Source organism: Sus scrofa, chromosome 2 (assembly GCF_054392235.1).
Source record: "Sus scrofa isolate SSC_HxYL_T2T_F1_AM1 chromosome 2, Sscrofa_HxYL_maternal_Yorkshire_Landrace_v2.0, whole genome shotgun sequence".
Taxonomy (NCBI): domain Eukaryota; kingdom Metazoa; phylum Chordata; class Mammalia; order Artiodactyla; family Suidae; genus Sus; species Sus scrofa.
This window is the reverse complement of record NC_139384.1, coordinates 116,576,407-116,599,324: the sequence shown is the minus strand read 5'-3', so window position 1 is coordinate 116,599,324 and position 22,918 is coordinate 116,576,407. Positions and strand designations below refer to the sequence as shown.

At 33.8% G+C, this 22,918-nt stretch overlaps 1 protein-coding gene across 12 annotated transcripts in view; it reads left to right on the top strand.

Moving 5' to 3' along the window:
• The window catches only part of LOC110259429 (uncharacterized), a 904,175-nt gene that overhangs the window by 657,107 nt on the left and 224,150 nt on the right, over positions 1-22,918 (top strand). The window contains exon 6 of one of the 12 annotated variants that reach the window (XM_085014128.1): positions 3,283-3,316. The exons of the other annotated variants lie outside the window; for them this stretch is intronic. Coding sequence (XP_084870254.1) covers positions 3,283-3,316 — 34 coding nt within the window. The remainder of the gene's footprint in view (positions 1-3,282; positions 3,317-22,918) is intronic. 12 annotated transcript variants of the gene reach the window in all.

Here is a 22,918-nt window from a genome sequence, read left to right as displayed (position 1 = left end):
GAAGGGAATAAATCAGACTGAACTGGTTTGAAGTGAATATAGGAGATGTAAAAGAATCAGATTTTGAAAATAAGCCATATAAGTTGTGGTAATCATCTTGATTCTTTCCTGAAAAAGTAAAAAATTAATAGGAATTAATCATTGGGCAAGGAAATCTCTGAAATATGAAGGACAAACAATAAATTTAAGCATAGCCGTAGGTTGCTATGTATCTCAAGTCAGCAGGGATAGAAAAATGGCACACTTATATATAACATTAGTTAAAACTGTGAAATCTGCAGTTAACTTGCTCTCATTAAAATCAATATGGTAGGTAGAAAGTATAATTTATCTGCTTTAATGCAAAAAATACTCTCAAGTACTTCACATTTTTTGTTTGTTTTAACTCCTGCTGGCTCTATATACAAAGAAGGTTATATTGGACTTTCTTTCCAAGTGTTTAGACAGCAGGTTTCTTAATATGGTCATAAGTAGGAGGATTTTTTTTCCTGATTACTCCAAACTAGGTACTAAAAGAAAACATAGAAACAGTAAAGATAAGGATCCAAAACAGTTTTATTGTTGCTCTTGTTTTACAGCAGTTTAGCCTGAGCTCATGCGTGTTTGAGGTGAAAATCTACAAGCTGAAACTCTACATTTCTTCCTTTTTTGACAGAGTCTGGGCAAGTAATTGAGGTAGTGAATCCTTCAGTTACTGGAATAATAATGATAACAATAAAAATAACCACTAGCTAAGCATTTTGTAAATATCGTTTCCCATAATTTTTACTCTAATAGAATTTGACTCCATGTTTTAATGTTCTACAGCACACACCTTTAAATCTCATTCCTCCCTCTCCCCCTTCTGCCCCACATTTTGGGCAGTTGAGAGGAAAGTCAGGGCGATATTTCCTTTGCCACTGGAGGGAAATTCAAGCCAAGTGTGAGAAACTTCACCTCAGCTCCATCTTGAATAAAAACTCCAGGCCAGTTTCCTTTCTCTACTCCCTCAAGTCCTTTTTGGACCTGCTTGGGAGCTGCCTTGTTTTCTGCAAGAAGAATCATTATATGAGTAACAAACACTTTCATGCTCTTTTGTTTTGTGTGCCATAATCAGACTCAACACTGAAACCAAAGTTTTGATATATGGGAAGGACTTTCCTGGATCTGAAGAGTGATTATAATAATTGAGTAACTCAGTAAAAAAAATTTCCATGTCTATTTTAGGAGAACAGTAAACTGAAATAGGCAGCAGTCAAATGACTTGCCTTTAAAGAGTGTGAGCCTTAGGATCTGTATTGGGCTACAACTTTAGGTCTGCCAACTAATTATAGATCTGATATTGAAATATTTTAATTTATGAGCCTTTCCACAGAAAGAAAATCATGGACAAGGAGAACAGACTTGTGGTTGCCAAGGGGGAGGGGGAGGGAGTGGGATGGACTAGGAATTTGGGGTTAATAGATGCAAACTATTGCCTCTGGAAGATAAGAAATGAGATCCTGCTATATAGCACTGGGAATTATATCTGGTTACTTATGGTGGAGAATGATAATGTGAGGAAAAAGAATGTATACATGTATGTGTGACTGGGTCACCTTGCTGTACAGTAGAAAATTGACAGAACACTGTAAACCAGCTGTAATGGAAAAAATAATCACTATAAAATTTAAAAAATATTTTATTTATATAATTAATAAAATACATTTTCCCATAAAATAAACCTCAGCTTAATTCTGAATTAATCAAGCTAAAATCAATGAAGAAGCAACATCTTTCAAAAACTGTATAAATATCAGCCTAGGCCAAACAGTTAAAAAAAAGGTAAAAATAATTCATTAAACTACAAATCTGAATTTATGCAGGCCACTGTATTTGATAGAAATATAAATGAAACCAAAAATAAATAATAAAAATCCTCTTTTGCTCAAAAATGTCAAATCTTACAAATTAAATAAATGCCACCTTATTCCACCAATAAAAATTATATATATATAAAAATAACAACTCTACAAAAGGGTGAAATAAACAGTTGTGGCAAAATATCCCATAAAAGTTAGAGACACTTCATAGTCAATAGGAATCAAGTAAAATATAAACGAATGCCATATAAGCATTAAAAAAGAGAAGTAGAAATACCTAGATTAAAAAAGTAACAGGTAAACAACTCAAGAAAAATAAGCAGAATTGAAAGTGCAGAGTCAAAGGAAAAAAATAAATTATTGCGGGCATCAGTGAGATGGGCACATCTATGTCCAGCATGGCAGGCATGAGAAAAGGCTTTAGAGATAAGAATCTAATACAGTTCTTAGGTAGAAGACTCTGTGGCATCACTTGAGAAAGGTACTGCATAAAAACAAGAGTCGATCAAAGTGAGGTTACAAAGAAAGGGGATTTTCTGGTTTTTTTTTTTTTTTAACTGAAATATATTTGACTTGCAACATTGTATAAATTTAAGTGGTACAACATGTTAAATAAAAATTTACGTATTATAATATGATTGCCCATTGTAACAATAATTAGCAACCCGTTACATAATTACCATTTTTTCCCAATGTTTGGAATAATTAATTTCTGGTTTCTGGGAGTTCCCGTCGTGGCGCAATGGTTAACAAATCCGACTAGGAACCATGAGGTTGCGGGTTCCGTCCCTGCCCTTGCTCAGTGGGTTAACGATCCGGCGTTGCCATGAGCTGTGGTGTAGGTTGCAGACGCGGCTCGGATCCCGCGTTGCTGTGGCTCTGGTGTAGGCCGGTGGCTACAGCTCCGATTCAACCCCTATCCTGGGAACCTCCATATGCCGCGGGAGCGGCCCAAGAAATAGCAACAACAACAACAACAAAAGACAAAAAGACCAAAAAAAAAAAAAAATTTCTGGTTTCTTAGCAATTTTGATGATTATAATATAATATTGTTTTCTGTTTTTACTATACTATGTGAAAGTTTGGCTTTTTTAGGTCTCTCATGTAAGGGATACTATACAGTAGTTATCTTTCTTTATCTGATTTATCTCAGTATATTGTACTCAAGTTTCACCCATATTGCCAATAGCAGGATGTATTTATTTCTCATGGATGAATAATATTCCATTATATGTATATACTGCATATTCTTTATCTATTCATCATTTGATGGGCGTTTACATTGTTTTCCTACTGATGCTGTAATAAACATGAAGGTGCACACAGCTCTCTAATATCCTGTATTCATGTCTTTTGAGTATATACCCAGATGTGGAATTGCTCGATCATATGGTCCTTCTATTTTTACTTTTTTGAGGAATCTCCCTTTCGTTTTCCATAGTGCCTGAACCAATTGATTTTCCCATCAACAGTGTGTAAGTGTTTCCTTTTTGCCACATTCTCAACCAAACTTACCTCCTCTTATTGTGATAGCCATTCTAACTGGTGTGAGGTAATAGCTCATTATGGTTTGGATTTGTATTCCCCTGATGATTGGTGATTTTGGCTATCTTTTCCTGAACCTGTTGGCCATTTGTCTGTATTCTTTTGAAAAGTGTCTATTGAATTTTCTGTTTCTTTTCTTTGTTAAATGAGTTGTATGAGCCCTTTGTATGTTGTGAATATTAACCCCTTATTTGGTATATGGTTTGCTAAAATTTTCCCTTATTCTGTAGGTTGCCTTTTTATTTTCTTGTTTCTTTTGCTGTGCAGAAGCCTTCATGTTTCATTAATCAAAGGCAGATCATCGTAGTATGCTTAAAGAAGATATTTAGAAGTGAGGTCAGAGAGAAGTAAGTAGCCCATTCCTTTAAGGAAATAAGGAAGCCATAAGCAAAATAACTTGATCAGATAAACAGTTGTAATGGAGTTTTTTATTCTTCAAGAATAAACTCAGATATTAGAGTTAAAATTTTAAATTTTTTCTATTATAATTACTGGACTTAAACATTGAATATCTTCCATATCATCACAGACTTCATAAATACCAAATTCTGTTTTTTCTTTTTATTTTATTTTTTCCAACTTTATTAAGATAAAATTGCAATATAACATGTGAGTTTAAGGTATACTCTGTGTTGATTTGATGTACTTATATATCAATTACTACCATAGCATTACCTAACACCTCCATCCTGTCACATAATTACATTTCTTTTTGTATGGTGAGAATATTTAAGGTCTATTCGCTCATCCACATTCAAGTATACGATAAATATTATAGCTGTAATCACCACACTGTATTATCTACAGAACTTATTCTTAGAAATATAAGTTTGTACCCTTTGACCAGTATCTCCCATTTCATTGACCATGAAGCCCCTGGTAACCACCACTCTCCTCTGTTTCTGAGTTCTGCTCTTTTAGATTCCACATGTAAGTGATACTATATAATATACATCTTTGGTTTATTTCCCTTAGCATAGTGCCCCCAAATTCCATCCAAGTTGGCACACATGGCAGGATTTACTTCCTTATTATTTTCTCATGGATGAATAATATTCACTTAGGTTTTTCCCATATTTAGGCTGTTGTGAATAATGCTGCAGTGAATATATGAGTGCAGATCTGGATTTCAATTCCCTTGAATATATATCTAAAAGTAGAATTGCTGGATCATACGGTAGTTCTATTTTTAGCTTTTTGAGGAACCTCCATACTGTTTTTCCTAGTGGCTGTGCCCATTTCCATTCCCACTAGCAGTCCACAAGGATTCCCTTTTCTCCACACGCTTGCCAGTACTTGCTCTCTCTTGTTTTTTGGATGATAGTCATTCTGACAGGTGTGATACAGTAGTTCACTGTGGTTTTTGATTTTCATTCCCTGATGGTTTGTGATGTCGAACACCTTTGCCTATAACTATTGGCCATTTCTTTGTCTTCTTTAGAAAATTGTTCCTCTGCCCATGTAAATAAATTTTTATGATTGAGTTGTAAGTTTTTTAAATATTTTGTATGTTAACCTCTTATCAGATATGAGTTGCAAAAAATTTTTTTATTTTAATTTTGTTGATTATTTTGCTGTCCAGAAGCTTTTTGGTTTTAGTTCCACTTATTAATTTCTGCTTTTATTGCTTGTGAAAAACATGAAATTATTAATATAGAAAGTGAAAAACCATCTCATAGTTAATAGACTTGAAACCTGTAGTGATCAATTTTGTGCTCTTTGAAGTAAAAATAACAAAGGGAAGCACTATTAAAATTAAAAAATTAATAATTCATTAAGTACATATACATTTAAATTTATAAAAATTCTTCTGTATTTTCTTTGTTATTTTCTCAATTAAAAATTCTTTAAGGGCAAGAAAGTATCTTAGTCAACGCCAAACTTGAGCTGTTATAGAGCAAGAGAGTTAAAATTAAAAAAAAAAAAAAAAGAGCGTAGATTAGCTGCCCCGGAAAGCAAAATCTGAGGTTTAGATATAGGAAAATAATTAAGGAATGCTCAGATAATCAACACCTGCTGCAAAGATGAAAGCTGAAATGTAAGGCCTTATCAATAAAGGCCTCTGTCTGTCCTATGATGAGCTCTGGAGTTAATATGGCCACTTTGAATTCATTCCTCATTTGGGTAAGATACCTAGGCCAACACTGACTAGATATGAGATACAGGTTGACCTTAGGAAGGAGAAATGATCTTGGGCTAAGCAGCTTTTTCCAGCTAAGGGAAAGTCCAAGAAAGGGATTTTAGCTGAGAGATGTAAACCACCAGAACTCACAGCAGCCAGGGTAATTGGGGCCTTTGTGATAAAGCAAGTACCTGGATTACTCACCATGGCATCTACTACAATCCATCTCTTAAGGCACATAGAAACACTTGTTAGGGAGATTGGAGATTGCTTCTTCAGATTCTGCTGTGCATTGTTTCCTGGGATGAAGGTATAAAAGGAAGGTTAGTTTGATAAACTACAATTTCTGACTCTTGAACTCATCTTGATGGCATAACTGTACATCAGTACCATCTCCTCTCCCATCCACTCTAGATTCTCTGTAACATCAACTAGCACCTGGTTAAGGTAGCCGAGAAATTCATCCTACTTGGTGGGGAAGGTGGAAGGTTACTGTATTTTCCTGTTCACAATTAAAATTGGTCAAGGGAATACCAATGACAAAAAAAGTAAGTCACATGGCTCTCAGAGTGATTTTTCTCTGTCCTCTCCATCATTAAACAAAAGCCTTAGCCTCTCCTGCTGATTAGGGTCAAATTACCCCTTCCAGGATTAATTCTTCTCTTTGCCTGATCATGACAAATACAATGTGATTGGGTGGTTCCCATCTCTGGAGCTTAAATGGGAATATTTCTGTGTTTCTTGATGGAAATATACCTCCTCTGGGGCACAGGTTCATTAAACCCCAAGAAGCCCAGAGTTACAGAGATGGAAAGCACACATTTTCTAAGTAGATTACTAGGAGTTAAGGTAAACAGAACCACTGCAGATTTCACTTCTTGATTCCAAAACTAATTATTTACCACCTGGAGACACATCACAATATAATAGTAATTGGTTTATGGCCTCTTTAAGGAGGAAATCACCTTCAAGATGACATTTCACCTTCACTTTTTCCTCCTTTATCAGCTTTGCATATGGCATTATTTTGCCATGAGCTAAAGAAAAGGTGATGATAAAACAGTTGTGGGTGACTTGGGACTCTGGGCCCTCTGTACCCCCAGCTTGCATTTACTTCCCACCTTTGTTCATTCCTAAGCAAGGATCTTCCAACCTATCATTTTATGGATTACTTGTGGGTCCATACAGACTTATGATTTGGTGGGTCTGAAACCACCTTGCTCATGAGGAGCAGTTATAGCTGCATAGTCACTTGTTGCATTGTCAGAGAATCATTCCTACCAAGTTCATTCAAAGTCATTTGTCTGTCATACTGCCCTTAGCCAATGGCAATTTTCTATTTTCTTGTGCTTCACTATATCTACTGTTTCTTGTTTATCTTCATATATCCATCACTTCAACAAGTCTGCTTTTTCTTGGGGTTAATTCACTTTTCTTTTCTTTTTATGGCTGCGCCTTTGGCATATGGAAATTCCCAGGCTAGGGGTCAAATCAGAGCTACAGCTGCCAGCCTACATCACAGCAACAGCAATGCCAGATCCAAGCCAGAGCTCACAGCAACACTGGATCCTTAACCCACTGAATAAGGCCAGGAATTGAACCTACATCCTCATGGATGCTAGTTGGATTTTTAACCCGCTGAGCTGCAAAGGAAATTTCCTTAACTCACCTTTAAAAATATGCTGGAAGAGGCCATGAGTTGTTTCCTTTTGCTTTAATCCAGAAACAGTTTATAATATGATTCATACTACTTTAAAAACAAAAGTAATGTTATGTTTTCCTAAGGTTACTTTCTAATTCGCTGAGTCGAATCTGTCATGATTTTGTTTTATGATTGATTGACTAGCTATGTTATGAGAAAATGGCAAGAATCCTCTTAAATTACTGTCACAAATAAATTGCATAACTCTTGGCATGATTGCAAGGCTAAATCAGCCTCAGGTTGATTCATTAGGCTATGAAGCTAAGAATCCTTGTATGAAGAAATAAACTGAACAGCTGCCTGGTGTTGACTTACAACCTTATTGTAAATAGCTGAAAAGATGTTGTCCTCTTGGGAGATTAGCATTTAACCTTTAACAGGAAATTTTATTGCATGTGTCCCCTTGGGACAAGTCCACAGCTATCAGATATGAAAGGTAGAGTGTCTTCCTTGGATAAATAGAAACACTTCTCTTACTTGAGACTCAGAATTTGAATTTATTTACCTGGCATTGCTGCATTAGGGTCTGCCTCAAGCAGGGGAATGAAAGTTCACATCAACTGAGTTAGGGAGGAAGGCTAGATAAAACTTGCCAGCAACAACAATATAGATTAAATTCAATTATCAAGGAAAGCCTCTTAAAGCAAAGTGTTTTATCCTTGAATAAAAGTAACTTTCACTCTGAGTAAAGAGGAGTTTGTCATGGAGGATGAGTAAACTCTCACCTGAGCAGTGGTAACTGCCCCGTGGAGGCTCCTACACAGGAGTAGTATCTGCATACTGTTGAGTGACAGTTCCTGGTACTTTTAAAAGGTCTGTGGGATAAATCTGCTAAACTATAATTTGGAATAATAAAATTTAGAAGGAAGAAAGAGAAAGAGATACCTAAGATTTGGGGAGCGAGGTTCCTGATTATGGTGACTTCATTTCAAAAGCATTAAATTTAGAAAGTTAGAATCAAGTTAAGGCAATTTCAGAGTACACATTCCCATCACTATAAAGATATAATTACTATTCTCACATTGCAGTTTCCTTTTGGGAAGCAGTAGCTGCAACAGAACATGATTTTCATCTACCTTTTCTTACCTAAGTTTAGAGTTCTCAAAATTGGCAAGGAAAAATGTTAGAGGAAGGGAACCAGCTGCAGCCCTGTGGATACATGGAATATAGGCCAGTTATTTTGCAAAAGAGATGTGGAAAATTATCTTTAGGCACTGACACTGATGTTTCAAAAAGGAAAGAAAAAAGATGGTAAATGTCTTTAGCAGAGCCTAGTAATGGTTCTAGCTTTCATCATTTTCTTTCTAATAAAATATTGAATATAGGTGATATTTAATATGCAAAAGTCAATGGATTGTTTTATGCATAGGAGGAGAGATTATTGTTATGAAAATTTTAAAAATATATTATAAAATTTTTGTTTAATTTATCCTGATGGACACAATAACTGATGATATAGTTCTATGATTTTTAATATGAGTTATCATGTTCTTTTTACTTCTAACTGTATGCTATTCTAATACACATCTAATGCGTATTCAATGATTCGACACTCGAGCAGGTCTTATTACATCCAGTATCCACTTAATTAAACTCAATTATGCACTTAACTATTTTCATTACTGTAACTTTTTTAACATTTTATGAAATAAGAGGAATTTTTAATATTTTAATAATTATGTCAATTTTAGACATAAGGCTATGATCATGAAAATAAAGTTATCTGACAAATAATACCATATATGACAGATAAACATATTTGCTGATCAATTGAAATAGAGACGTCAATTCACCTGTTAGATTGGTGTCTTCAGTATAATGAAAGGAAGTAGGAGTTTTCAAAAGATGGTACCTTGAAACCTAAATAACAATGAGAATCTCTAATCTCTAGCTCTTTTTTTTTTTTTTTTTTTTTTTTTTTGCTTTTTAGGGCTGCACCCAAGGCATATGGAGATTCCCCGGCTAGGGGTCAAATTGGAGCTACAGCTGCCAGCCTACAGCAATGTAGAATCTGAGCCATGTCCATGACCTACACCACAGCTCAAGGCAAGGGCGGACCCTTAATCCACTGAACAAGGCCAGGGATAGAACCTGCAACCTCATGGTTCCTAGTCAGATTCCTTTCTATTGTACCATGATGGGAACTCCTCTAGCTCATTTTCTTAGGGGAAAATTCACAAAGTTAAAAAAAAAAGTAAAAAGAAATCAACTAAATAGTACCTAGTATTGCTACTCATAAGCAAAATTTTCCAGTATAAAGGAGATGAACTTTTATGCACATATTTGATGAATATGTCAGGAAAGAAAAGAAATTTGAAACCCATTATATTTCAACACACTTGTACTTTCAAGAATTTTTAATGAATTCAGACTGAAAAATAAAAGCGACCTGAGAGAGTCAATTCAGAAATTATTAAGTGTTATTCACAATGCCATTGGAGATGTTTAAACATAATTTTAAACTGTAAAGACTTAACTGTATCTTGCAAAAAAAAATAGCTTTTTTAAAGCTCAAGATGTACAAAAATGAAAGGAGAGAACATCTCAAAGAACTGAGAGCACATCATGTTCAAATCAACCAATAAAATAAACCAGGTAGAACAATACCAAAAGTGGAAGAGAAGGAAGTCAATATATTTCTAAGGAAGGAGGGAGAAATCCAGAACAGGGGTGACTGGCATTCCTGAAAAAGAGGACATAACATTGATAACAAAAACATTACTGAATAATCCTTTTTAAAAAAAGAAAAGAAAGAAAAAGTGACAAAATGAAATGCTGAGAAGCATTCAACTCCCAGAAAATCTGCTTCAAGTTTAAATGTAATCAACAGAGTTCGACCAAAAAACCCAATAAACATAAAAATAAAATAGCTCAACCTGGTCTCCTACCTTGGCTCCACAAATCTGAATACTTGAAGGCAGTCAGCATCTAAAATTTTAACTTGTAAATTCTATACTTACCCATATTATGTATTTATTTATAAATAAGATAAATATAAATATCAGATGTCTAAATCAACTTAAAATTTGTATATGTACAAAATGTATGAATATATTTTTCCTATAAAAGTTGAACATGAGGTTGTGGGTTCGATCCCTGGCCTCGCTCAGTGGGTTAAGGATCTGGCATTGCCATGAGCTGTGGCGTAGGTTGCAGACGCAGCTCGGATCCTCTGTTGCTGTGGCTCTGGCGTAGGCTGGTGGCTACAGCTCCTATTGGACCCCTAGCCTGGAAACCTCCATATTCTGTGGGAGCGGCCCTAGGAAAGGCAAAAAGACAAAAAAAAAAAAAGTTGAAGACATAAACTGGTAAACCATCAGATAAGTTAAATGGAGAATAATGTCTACATAGTAATATGGTAAAAAACAGAATAAAACATTGTAATTTAAAAAATATAAACAGTATAAAAGCTATCAGTTGAAATCTAAAATAGATACTAGCAATTTCATTTAGCAACTACAATAACTGAAAAGAATAAAACCTTAGAGATAAAAACTCAATAGAATTTTCCAATAGCAAAAATGTTGCTGATACAATAAAAGGAGTGAAAGAGGCTAATTCCAAGATTTCTCCCAAAAGCCAGAGCCAAAAATATATCTTTAGAAACATACCTAATGGTTAAAAGTATAACCTCTGCTGTTTGCTAACTCTCTGACCTTGAGTTAGTTACTTGGTAAAGTAAGTTGTGAAAAGTACATTCAATGGAATAATACATAATATGACACAGGTCTAAGTGATTTAGGGGAGCGGCATCTACCACAAGCTTTTGAATGAAAAAAGGTAAGTTGAACTGTATATGTGCCATAAATATACTTAAATACAAATTGATGAAGATGATACTTGAATAAATAAACTAAAAGAAAGTAACTGAAAACATTTCATTCAAAAGCAAGTTTTCTTGCTTACTGTTATTAGGTGAAAGAGAAGAAGACGGAGAAATGTGAGTAATATTAATAAGCTGTATCGAAGGAAAACAGCTTTAGTTTAGATTATTATCTTTAATCATGAGAATGCCTTTCTCTTGAACAAGTGATTTTGAAACTACATTAAAAAATTTAGCTCCTTGATTATTATATTTATAATAACAATTTAATGGAAAGTTTTCCGCCTAAAGGCATGTTCTCTAAGAACCAATCTGTGTTGGATGATAAGCAGGATGCTGTGCATTGTTCTTGACTTTCCAGATAGGGGTCCTTCTTAGGGAAAAAAAAAAATAAAGGAAAAGAAAAATGTTACAAAGAGCAAACACTGCTGGCAAGCAGTGGAAAAGAAAGCAAGCCACATATCTGACATCAAGAAAATGCTTGGAGACTTTGCTAATGGGGTAAGAAGATAGTCCTAGAAACCAGATGGACTGGACAGCCAGTCTGTACTTAGTGTTTAAGTGAAAATGATTTAAATCTGATGACGTTCAAACAGTGATCCATCATTTGTGTTTCCATGTGTAAAACCAATACCATCAGAGGTAAAGTACAATGGGATTTAAAAAGGGTAGACATGCCTAATGGCTCTGCCTACGGCCCCTGCATTCTTAGCTCAGTTGCCATAGACAACTCTATAAACGGTCCAAGTACCTAGCTTTAAAAATAGAAGTTCCAGAAATGATCTTTATCATACTACTAGGACAGGATAGCAAGAGGTAAATGAAGTTCTAGTTTAAAAAATAAAATAAAAGGCAGTTAAGTTAGTCTAAAATGCAGATTCCTTTAATGCTAGTATTTTTAAGTGTTTAATGTGTTTTTAGTGTTTAAAGACATTAAATAAAAATTCATTATCTCCACTATTCTCACATACTAAAATGGCATTAAGGTGTGTATTTTTAGTTTTGATTTTTCTGTCATCCCTTTCAATAAGTTATTCGTTTTCATTGTGGTGATTTCCTACATTACAGGTCCTGGGAACTTAGATGTATGATAGGGCTTTAAATAATGCTCCTTAATATCTTATGATCCATAGACCTCTTTAAAATCTAATGAAAATGATGAATCTGGCTCTCCATAAGAAATGCAGATTCATGTATAAAATATGCAAGTAATATCAGGGATATTTATGGACCCCTTGCAGTCAAAATGTAAAGTCTTTTCTAGAAAAGTTATATTTAAATGCACATTTCCTTACTATTTCTGGATTCAACATCATGACTGCTGTAGCAGAGGAGAATGGCTTAATGATTGACCAGTGAATAATACATGTGCAGCTTCTTCACTGGAAGAACCATCAAACAGGAGTGACTCAACATGAGTAATGGATAGATATCTTTTCTCTGTGGTTCCTGTTCTCAGAGGAAAGAAACACTAAATCAAGCAGATTCCAGGATGTTATACTCTGAAACTAGAACACTATAGACAAAATATCAAAAGGGAAAATAAACAACCCTAATTTAGGCTAGAGTCAGCAAACCAAAATTTACACAGAATGCCCCATAAGCAAGGAAAGTTTTTTCACATATTTAAATTTAAAAAATTTTTAAAAGACTAGTATTTTTTGCCATGTGAAATTATATGGCATTTAAATCCCGGCGTCCATAGAACAATTTTATTGGAACACAGTCAAGCTCATCTGTTTACATGTTACTTCTGGTTGCTGTTGCTCTACCATTTGCAGAATTGAGTAATTGTGATAAAGACCACATGTCTTGGAAAGCCTAAAACATTTACTCTTTGGCCCTTTACAGAAAAAGACATTGCTGAACTCTGATTTAGAGTATGTAGTCAGTTAAATAATAGCAGTATCCAAATTAGGACAGTAGGTTTCAACACAAAGCAAGATGAAAAGTGTGCCCTTATTTTTAGTCCTGTTACCAAACTCATGTTCCATTGCTCACTGCTCAAAAGCCAGTAATTGAGAGGCAAATGTTAGTAGAAAGGAAATGTGCTTTATTCAGAAAAGCTGGCAAACTGGGGAGAAGGTGGACTTAGGTCCTGCACCAACTCCAAAGATTCTGCTCAGCCATGACAATTTTTAATGAGTAAAAGGGATCAGATTCTTCTTCATTTTTATATCATGTGCAGACCTGCTGACTTCTGATTTTCCTTTGAATGCTGTCTTACCCAAATTTCTGCCTGAAAATTTGCTAAGGGGGAAAGTGTGGGTAAAGGTCAGTAATTCGTTAATTACTTAATTATTCACTCTTACTCCTTTTAATCCAGGGAAGGAATCAACAGGTTGTGCAAGGCATTGCATACATTCAGTAGAGCAGAAATCAGAAGTTAGGTTCAATGTTACCTAATGATCACATTTTTATAATTAAGTTTTAATGGGAACAGAAATGGACAAACAGGAAAGGGGTAAAAGAGCTGCTTCCAAGCCTGTGGTCCCTCTAAAGTATGTGGAATGACTGCCTTGCTTCTGTCTAAAGGCCTTAAGAAAAATAGTCACTGAATAGTCTTCATTTCATAGGGAGTCATATGATTTCTGAATTTATATTTTTGGAATGCACAAGGGTAGTCTTAGGAAGTTCCTGTAGTCCTTAGGTACTTCACTGCATTCATTATGAAGATTCTATATTCATTCTTCTATTAACTGGAATATACTAGTTTTTATATAATAAATCTTTTTGAAGGAATTAATATATATATTAAAAGATTTATAATTTATAAGCATAAAACTCAATTTTGAAAAAGTGAATACTTTCATGTAATTAGCATCCAAACCTATAAACATGAAACTCATAAATCTCCTAGCACCTCTCCTCATCACTGTTTTTGCGTTCTCTCCAGAGTAGGTTCTATTGACTTCTAAAACCAAAGCCAAGTTTTTGTACTTTCTACATTATCCTTTGAATCTTGTTCTGTTTTCACTCACCATTGTCTATGTGGCTCATCCAAGTTGTGTCTAGATCTAGTTGATAATTTCCGTTGATCTAGAGTATTCTGTTGTAAGTATGTGAGAATATATGATGCCATTTATGATCTACAGTTTATGAAATTTTCTTTTGTGTTGAAGGTTATTCCTGTTATGTAGAAGTGAAATTGGTAGGCTATAACATAAGCATGTTTATCCTTAGGAGGTACTTCCTTAGAATTTGCCAAAATGTTGAACAAATTGAAAATGCTACAAGCAGGTCATGAGAATTGAAGTTACTGAAAAGTCCCGCAAGTATCTGAAACTGGTGATTTAAAAAATCTGGCTACTTGAGTTAGTGTATAGAAAGACGAAGTCATAGTTTTAATGTATAATAGTCTAATGAAGAACATGGTAAGAAAATTCATATTACATGATTTCAAATTTTACTATAAAGCTACATTAATCCTGACAATGCAATATTGTAGGGATAGGTATAGGTATAGCTCAGTAAGGAAGAATACCTGTGAGGTCAACTAATTTTAACAAATATGTAAATGACACACAATACAGAAAAGGTCATCTTTTCAACAAATAGTGCTGAAACATTTGGAAATCTATATGCAAACAGTAAACCTAAACTGTTGCTTCAAGGTGCGTGTGTGTGTATATATATATATAAAAGTTAACTCAAAGTGGATTATTCGAGATATTAATGTAAGAACTAAAATTATAAAATTTTAGAAGAAAACTTAAAAAAACTGGGGGGACATTGGGTTAGGCAAAGACGTCTTAGATTGCAAAAAGCCCAAACTTTAATGGAAAATATATATGCTGAAGTTCATAAAAATTTAAAAGATCTCCTTGGATGACACTGTTAATGAAACAAAATAAAAGACACAGACTGAGAGAAAATGTTTGCAAAACGCTTATCTGGTAAAAGGCTTGAATTCAAAGTCATAGAAGTTTCTTGCAACTCAATAATAAGTGACGTCCCAATATAGGAAATCGGGCAGCATTTTTTATCTAAAAATGAGCAAATGCTCCCCCAAAGGCATATATATGTGAATGGCAAATAAGTCCATGACAAGATGTCTATCATGGTTATCATTAATTATTAGTTAGGAAAATGCAAATATAAACAGTAATGGATACTACAGCATGCCTTCAGGGATGGCTAAAATTAGAAACACTGACTCTACAAAGTGCTTGAGAAGATAAGAGAAACTGAGACTTTCATGTAACTGAGGAGATAAGCAGAAAACTGTCCAATGTACAAACATTCTAGAAAATAGTTTAGCAGTTTCTTATGAACTAAAAAATATACTTATTACATGAATCAGCAATCCTACCACTAAGTATTTACCCAAGACAAATGAGAATAATATCCACACTGATTTGCCTGTATGCAAATATATTTAAGGAATGTTTTAATAATTGCCTCCCTCACCATAAAGTGTTTGGTGAAACAAACAGATGCAGGTACACCAATTCAGCAATAAGAAGGAGCAAACTACTGATACATACATTTACATACATCTATCATTTATCTGTGTGGATGTGTCTCAAAAGCCTTACACCACGGAAAAGAAGCCAGACTCAGCCTTACACATGTGTATGAATCTATTCACTTTCTGTTCAGGAAAAGGCAAACATTTAAGATGGATGTGGATGTTTTAGAGATGGTAACTTTTATAAGTGATGTTATCATTATTTATTGTGTTTTGATTTTTTTCCCTTTGCCAGTCATTATTTATGCTAATTTGAATAGTAAATATTTGGGTAATGAGAGTTCCCAGTATTGATGTATTTACTTTTTATAACTTTAATACAATTTACCTTAACCACATTCTAAACAATTTATATGTGCTAGCATAGACAGAAAAAAATAATAATACATATCCTATGTGTATATGTGGAGTCTTATTTTGTATTTGATGAAGGTGAGAATATGGCTTTTCTTTTTTTTTTTTTTTTTTTTTTTTTTTTTGCTTTTTAGTGCCATACCTGCAGCATATGGAAGTTCCTAGGCTAAGGGGTTGAATCAGAGCTATAGCTGCTGGACTGCAACACAGTCACAGCAACACAGGATCCTAGTCACATCTGCAACCTACATCACAGTTCACGGCAACACCGGATCCTTAACCTACTGAATGAGGCCAGAGATCAAACCTGCACCCTCATGGATAGTAGTCGGATTCATTTCCTCTGCAGCACAACAGGAATTCCCTGGCTTTAAGTTTTTATGTGCCCTTTTCTTTTGATAAAATGATGTATCTAAGTAACAAAGATTTACCATTAATATATCTGTAGATTTTTAGAATATTCACTGTATTCACATGATTCCAATTCTTACACCACTCTCTTACTTCTCCAAAATATCCGTCTCTAAAATATCCACATCCATCTTAAATAAATAAATTATTTATTTCTCATGGTTCCTATCTTTACCGTTTTGTACAAATGTCCCTATATTTAGAAGAAACACATTTTGGTTTTTTGGTTTTTTTTTTCCTAATGCCTAGGAAGTGTTATGGAAAATGTTAACCTCCCTCTTTCTGGGCATTCCTGCTCCATTTTCCACCTATTCCTTCTGGTTTCCATTGTTTTGGTGTAACATACTGCTTTATATAAATTTCCTAATGGAAAAAGCAATTCCTATCGAAGGCAACTTTAATGATTCTTTTAATTATATAATAATACAATAATTAAATTGGCACAGTTGGAAAGTCAATATATGCCATTCCTGCTCTAAAGAACACAAATGTATTACATATATGTATTTTGTTTTTGGTCGGGGGCCTCTCTCCAGGGGTATACTCATATTTAGGTACCGGGGATTTTTGGAAAAAATGTTCTAGCATGGCTGTACATCAAGTATAGATGAAAGAAGATAGCAAAGTTCAGCTATCATTTGCAAGAAAATGATGAAATGAGTAATTGTGAACAAGTGGATTTAAATGTGTGAGGCGGTAACTCTTGAAAAAAAATCCTCAGATACAGTGATATGGTGAAATTTAAAAGATTTGCTTAAGATTGGGCAAGGGACATAATGTAAGCTTTCTTCTAAGACTTGTACTACAAAACTTTTGGCCCTTAATCATATAATACCATACCATTTTAAAAAATATATTCAGGAGATCTTAATGTATTTATCTAATTACAAAGTTTAAGTAAAAGACTTCGTCATGTTTCGTGATGTGCTGGCTAGTCTTATCAGACTCATGGAAAGTGATTGTGTTTATTCATTCCCAACTTCTCATTTAATGAGTGATGTCACACTGGTAGCTTAAAATTGACCTTGGTAGGATAATTTACTTCTGAAAAATTGTCGAATGTTACACATCAGTCTTTTTCTCTCTGAAGAAGCTATTGTTAAAAAAACAAGCATCTGACTGCATAAAATCAGTTTCTTTTTTTCATTGAGTAGACCAGAACATTTCTGGATGCTCAAAATAGATATAAATAATCTAAATTAAAATATTTTTTAAATAACTCAGCATAGCACAAATCACTTTTTAGTAGAAATCACTGGTAAAATTAATGAATGTCATTTTACAAACCTTTCAGTAAATGAACAAAGTACAATAGCAAAAATGTGATTTCTTCTAAGGTAAAAGATATGGGTATCTGATAAGAAATCTCCATTGAGTTTCAGCTAGTAATCCTGCCAGAAACAAATTCATTGTAGTGAATCATTCACTACATTTCCTTATTCAGTAATTGATAGTTGGTACTTGGTGAGATCTCCTAGAAAGAACATTTGTCTGTAAACAAAAGAAGGTTGTTGAAATTATAGATAGAAGCTAAATATTATAGGAAAATAAATAAAAGCATAAAATTGCCATCCATGACAATCTGAACAAACCAATATATCAAATAACAAACTTAAAGAAAAAATATAGCAAGTAATCAGAATGCTAATAGAACAGAAAATTGTTTAGGTACTATTAATGCTATAGTGATTGATTTCTGAGCACTTGAGCTGTTTATTAATTTCCAAGGAGAGTCATTCATTTGTCTAGCATGATTTTATCCCTGATATTATTTTCAATGGCTTTTATTTTTCAAATGGGCCTTTAAGAATGCCGATTAAGAAGGATTGACATTACACTGAGTAGGCTTTGCTGAGATTCGCAATTGTTTTAATACCAATAACATTACACACAAAGTTATATCAGATAACTTCTTCAGTGATTTTCATTTGTAATATGGCATCACTGATCTTCTTATAAAAATATACTCTTTGTTCAAGTGGATATTTGTAATTATGGGCAAAATCCTGGCTGTTGAGAAAAGCTTAACTAAAACATTATTGCATAATGGTCAGACTGTGGCTTTACTGATAAAATTACTAAGGGAAGAGCTGTTGAGAGTTCAGGCAACTCTTTTGTCCCACTTTTGATAGAACACAGGTAGGTAACATCACCAGTGTAATGAAAAGTAAGGAGTAAATCTCAGATATAAGACAAGAAATTCAAGATTACAACAGATTGATTGGGATTTTTTTCAATTCTGCTATTAGTTCCCGGTAAGTTTGAATGCAAATCCAGAATTTAATCCAGTATTGATTAAACCCTTATTAATAAACAGAATTTTCCTGTCTTAGTGGAAGGCTACTTGTTCTTGTTTCATTGTTTCTCAGTTTAGAAGTAGGCACCCATGATAATGCTTATAACCACCACACTGGCATCAGTCTCCTTTCAAAATGAATGGAAATGAAATAATAATAACTTTCCTGTATTACAAGTTTTCTTCACTCAAAACAATGTTGATGACTTTTAAAATGTAGTAAGATGGTGATAACTGTCTGCCACATTAGTTTGTAATTCATGGACTCTGACAAACCAGTATTGTAGAAGTGCTATACCGCAAAAATCCTATTTATCACCACTTCACACAGATTATCTTTCCATTCCTATTCCATAATTTTAACAACTGGTATCCAATATAACTAGAGAGGGACAGGTTAGAGGAATGATTATTCTCTTGGATGCAGAGATAGTAGATAACTAAGCCATTTATCTGATGATACTAAGTGCTTTAGGATCAATGCCTGTTGAGATGGGAGTGGATTTTTATGTACAATTCATGTGTAAACAACTATAGACTTCTTTTGTAAAATGTGCGGGAAGTGAATTCAACAACCAAGCAGAATTCCAGCAGAAACTGCGGACAGCTTGTAGGTATCCTAACTTCAGTGAAGCAAATGCTCATCAATGACATTAGGTCATTGATCTCTGAACAGTTTTCTTTTTTCAATAGCTCAAGCAAAGCTGAGAGCATTGAATGCAACCAGTGGTGAATGCTGGTCCTTACTAGATGCAGTGATTATGGACTATGAAAAATTATCCAAAACACTAGAAATCAGGACATGATCTAAAAATGTTGAAGATTATACTTAATATTTGTTACAAGAAATACTTTTAAAGGTATCTGCTTTGTATTCTTAAACAGAAAGTAAATGGGAAAAAAAAAACGTGTTGGAAAGACATGATAAAATCATATAGATCAATAAAAATAAGTCTGATGACGTAGGGAACAAATGAAAAGAACCAAAAATTCATGGTAAAATAAAAATCATTTTGTCATTTAAAAAAATAAAATAAAAAGGATATACCCAGAAAAGGAAAAAGAAAATAGGCCAGAGATGTGGGAAGGATAAGTTTGTCACTGCCTTATGAATGCATGGAAGGAAAAATAAAGAGATGGAAACTGTGAAAACAAGTAACTAAAAACTTGCATTTGGAATAAAAGTGATAGATTCTCCAAAAAGACACAAAAAAAATTGAACTGGGACAAAATTCAGTGATGCAATAGATAAACTCATTCTTAACTTTAAAAAGGATTGAATCTACAAATTGGATTATGTTGTCTCAGACACAATCAATTAAAAAAGAATCACCAGTTGGAAATTTCGAGCTTCACTATTAAATAACAAGTTCAATCAATAAGAAAGGAAGCCCCTCTAAATTCAGAAGGAGTTATAAGAAATGTGTTTCTAGATTAATATCTCCTGCACGTAAATTACAGAACCTGATTTTGTTCTTTAAAAGAAGGAATATATTAGCAAAATACCAAGTAAATTCTACTTGATATTTTAGAAAAAGTCTTGACGCTATTTAGGTAGCAGGGAGTTTTCCTAGCAAAATTTTCCTTTTCTGCTTCTCATCCAAGTTGAATGTGTTATCTTTTTAATAAGTAGGAAAAAATCTCAATTGAAGATGCAAAAATAAATTGTAAAGGTTTTCTATTTAATAGATTCCTAATATTTTCTCGTTATATTACCTAATGTAAAATATGTCTCTACTGGATGCCTCATTAAAACAAACATTCAAACAAAAAGCAGTTTTTCTTGCTTTTATGAACAAATGTCAATTCCTTTGCAAAAGCCAAATGTTCTGATTAGTTTGTTCAATCTTATGCAATACTTGAAGATACTTTAGGAAGATTCCCATTGTAGCTCAGTGGGTTAAGAACCTGACTAGTATCCATGAGGATGCAATCCCTGGCCTTGCTCACAAGGTTAAGGATCTGGCGTTGCCACAAGCTGCAGTGTAGTTCAATGGATGTGGCTCAGCGCTGACATTGCTGTGGCTGTGGTGTAGGCCTGTGGCTGTGGCTCGCCTAGCCTGGGAGTTTTCATATCATATGCTGCAGATGAGGTTGTAAAAAGACCAAAAAAAAAACAAAAAACAAAAAACAAAACACCTGCCTATAAAACAACTTTAGGAAATTTCTATAGTGCAGACATGATCTGATTAAGATTAAAAACCCAAAGGTATAGTTTTAAAATATACAAATATGCATGTAGTAGAATCCAATTGATATTTAAATATTTTAACTCTGAGAATGTCATTTTTTCCATTAAGGTTAGCATATGTAACTATTTCAAAATAATGTTATTGATTTCCCTCATGAGTTAAGAGGATAAAATTATTTACCTGGATGTTATAGTTACTAATTGTTTTTTAACTGTATGTGGTAGTTGAATTGCATGAACCCAAGGCCAGGTACTTTTACTTAAAATTTATGGTAAAGTTACAGACTCTGTGATTGTGTAAATGGTCACTTTAGTAGCCATTTTCTATAGATTCAAAAAGAATATATATTTCCGATTTTTTTTTCTTTTTAAGGCCATGCCTTTGGCATGTGGAAATTCCCCAGGCTAAGGGTCTTATTGGAGCTGCATCTGCAGGCCTATGCCACAGTCACAGTAATGTAGTATCTGAGCCACATCTTTGACCTACGCCACAGTTTGCAGCAATGCCAGATCCTTAACCCACTGAGTGAGACTAAGGATCTAACCTGCATCCTTGTGGACACTATGTTTGGTTCTTAACCTGCTGAGCCACAAAGAGAACTCTGCATTCTTAAATGTCTATTTAGATTTCTTACTCTCTCTCTATATTTTTAACAGTTGTGATTTTTGTGATTGATTTAGTAAAATTATTTCCAGTCACTTCACTGTAGATCTATTAAGGCAAGAATCATGCAATCATCATTATATCCACAGTGCCTAGCTCAGCATATGGCAGGGCAGGCAATCAATAAATATTTGCTGCAATCTTTGCAGGAAGTGCCTAATCCCATGATTGAATAATTAGACCTCAGTTATATTTACATAAATAATATGCTCTAGAAACACACATACCATCTATGACTACATGCATCATAATCTTCTAACAGTTTCCTTATGCTAGAAAAACATGGTGCTAGTTAATCTGAATTTAGGAGATGTGTAAAAGAAAGTTAGGAAGTAATTATGTACATGACTAAATTGAAGAAAGTTGGTAAAACTATTTTTAGATTTCATTTCCAAATATTTAAAATACAAGGACATATGGGTTCAGAAAAACTACGTAGATTTGCTCTGCATTATGAACATACAGAATAAGGGATGGATCTATTTCCATGTTTGGTCAGACTCTGAGTACATTTAGTTCTGAAATCCAGAGTTTTATGAGGGGCAATAGTCAGAATACCTGCAAACAAAGCAAACAGGATAGGAAACCACTGAAGACAGCGGATTTGAAAGGTTTTTGAATCAAATAAAGAATGTTATACCTACACTCAAATGTCTTATGAGCTGATAAAGAGTATTTGTCTTATTCTGTGGTGCTCCATAGAACAACAAGAACAAAGAATTAAACATGACAAAGGATCAGCTCTTGGTTAGATATATGACAAATATTGTAATAGTTATATTTTCTCAAAGATGAAAAGGACTTAACATTCTGGCAAAGATGAATTGTTTCTCTGGACAGATCATAACCACAATTGGTGAGCATCTCTGTCATCTTCCAATTATCTGTCTTTCTGACTGAAAACAGTTAAAGGCATATTATTGTTCATTCTCTTTAGTAATTGTCATCCTTTAAAGAACAATCAGTGAAAGAATAATTATATTTTAATGGGAAGAAGTTACACAACGTTTATATTCTAATATATAAATAATACATTATATATGTATTTATATGAACATAAATATACACTAATATAAAAATATATTATATATACACATTGTATATATGTATGTACTTATGTATATTCTACTGTATAGCCTATGAATGCATCTTTTTAGGGAGGTTAAGTTTCATGAAAAAATAACCAGAATTGTAATGGTGTACATGAACCAAAGAAAATTAGACTTACAGCGTAAAAAATATTTTCTTGTTTTCTAAAGAAGATTTAAGAGATTAGTTTCTTCATTTATATTTTTGTTTGAATTTAATGATGACATGGCCTAAGTTATATTTTGAAGTAACTTTTAATTTTTAAAAATAGAACAACAAAATAACTCCTTCTAGTGTTGCCCACCCCCTTTTCTATTTGCAGGCATAAAATCATACATCAGTAGCTTTGTGGGTGAATGCAGATACAAGTAATGTAAGGCACCATTTTAATTTAAATGCAAAATATTTA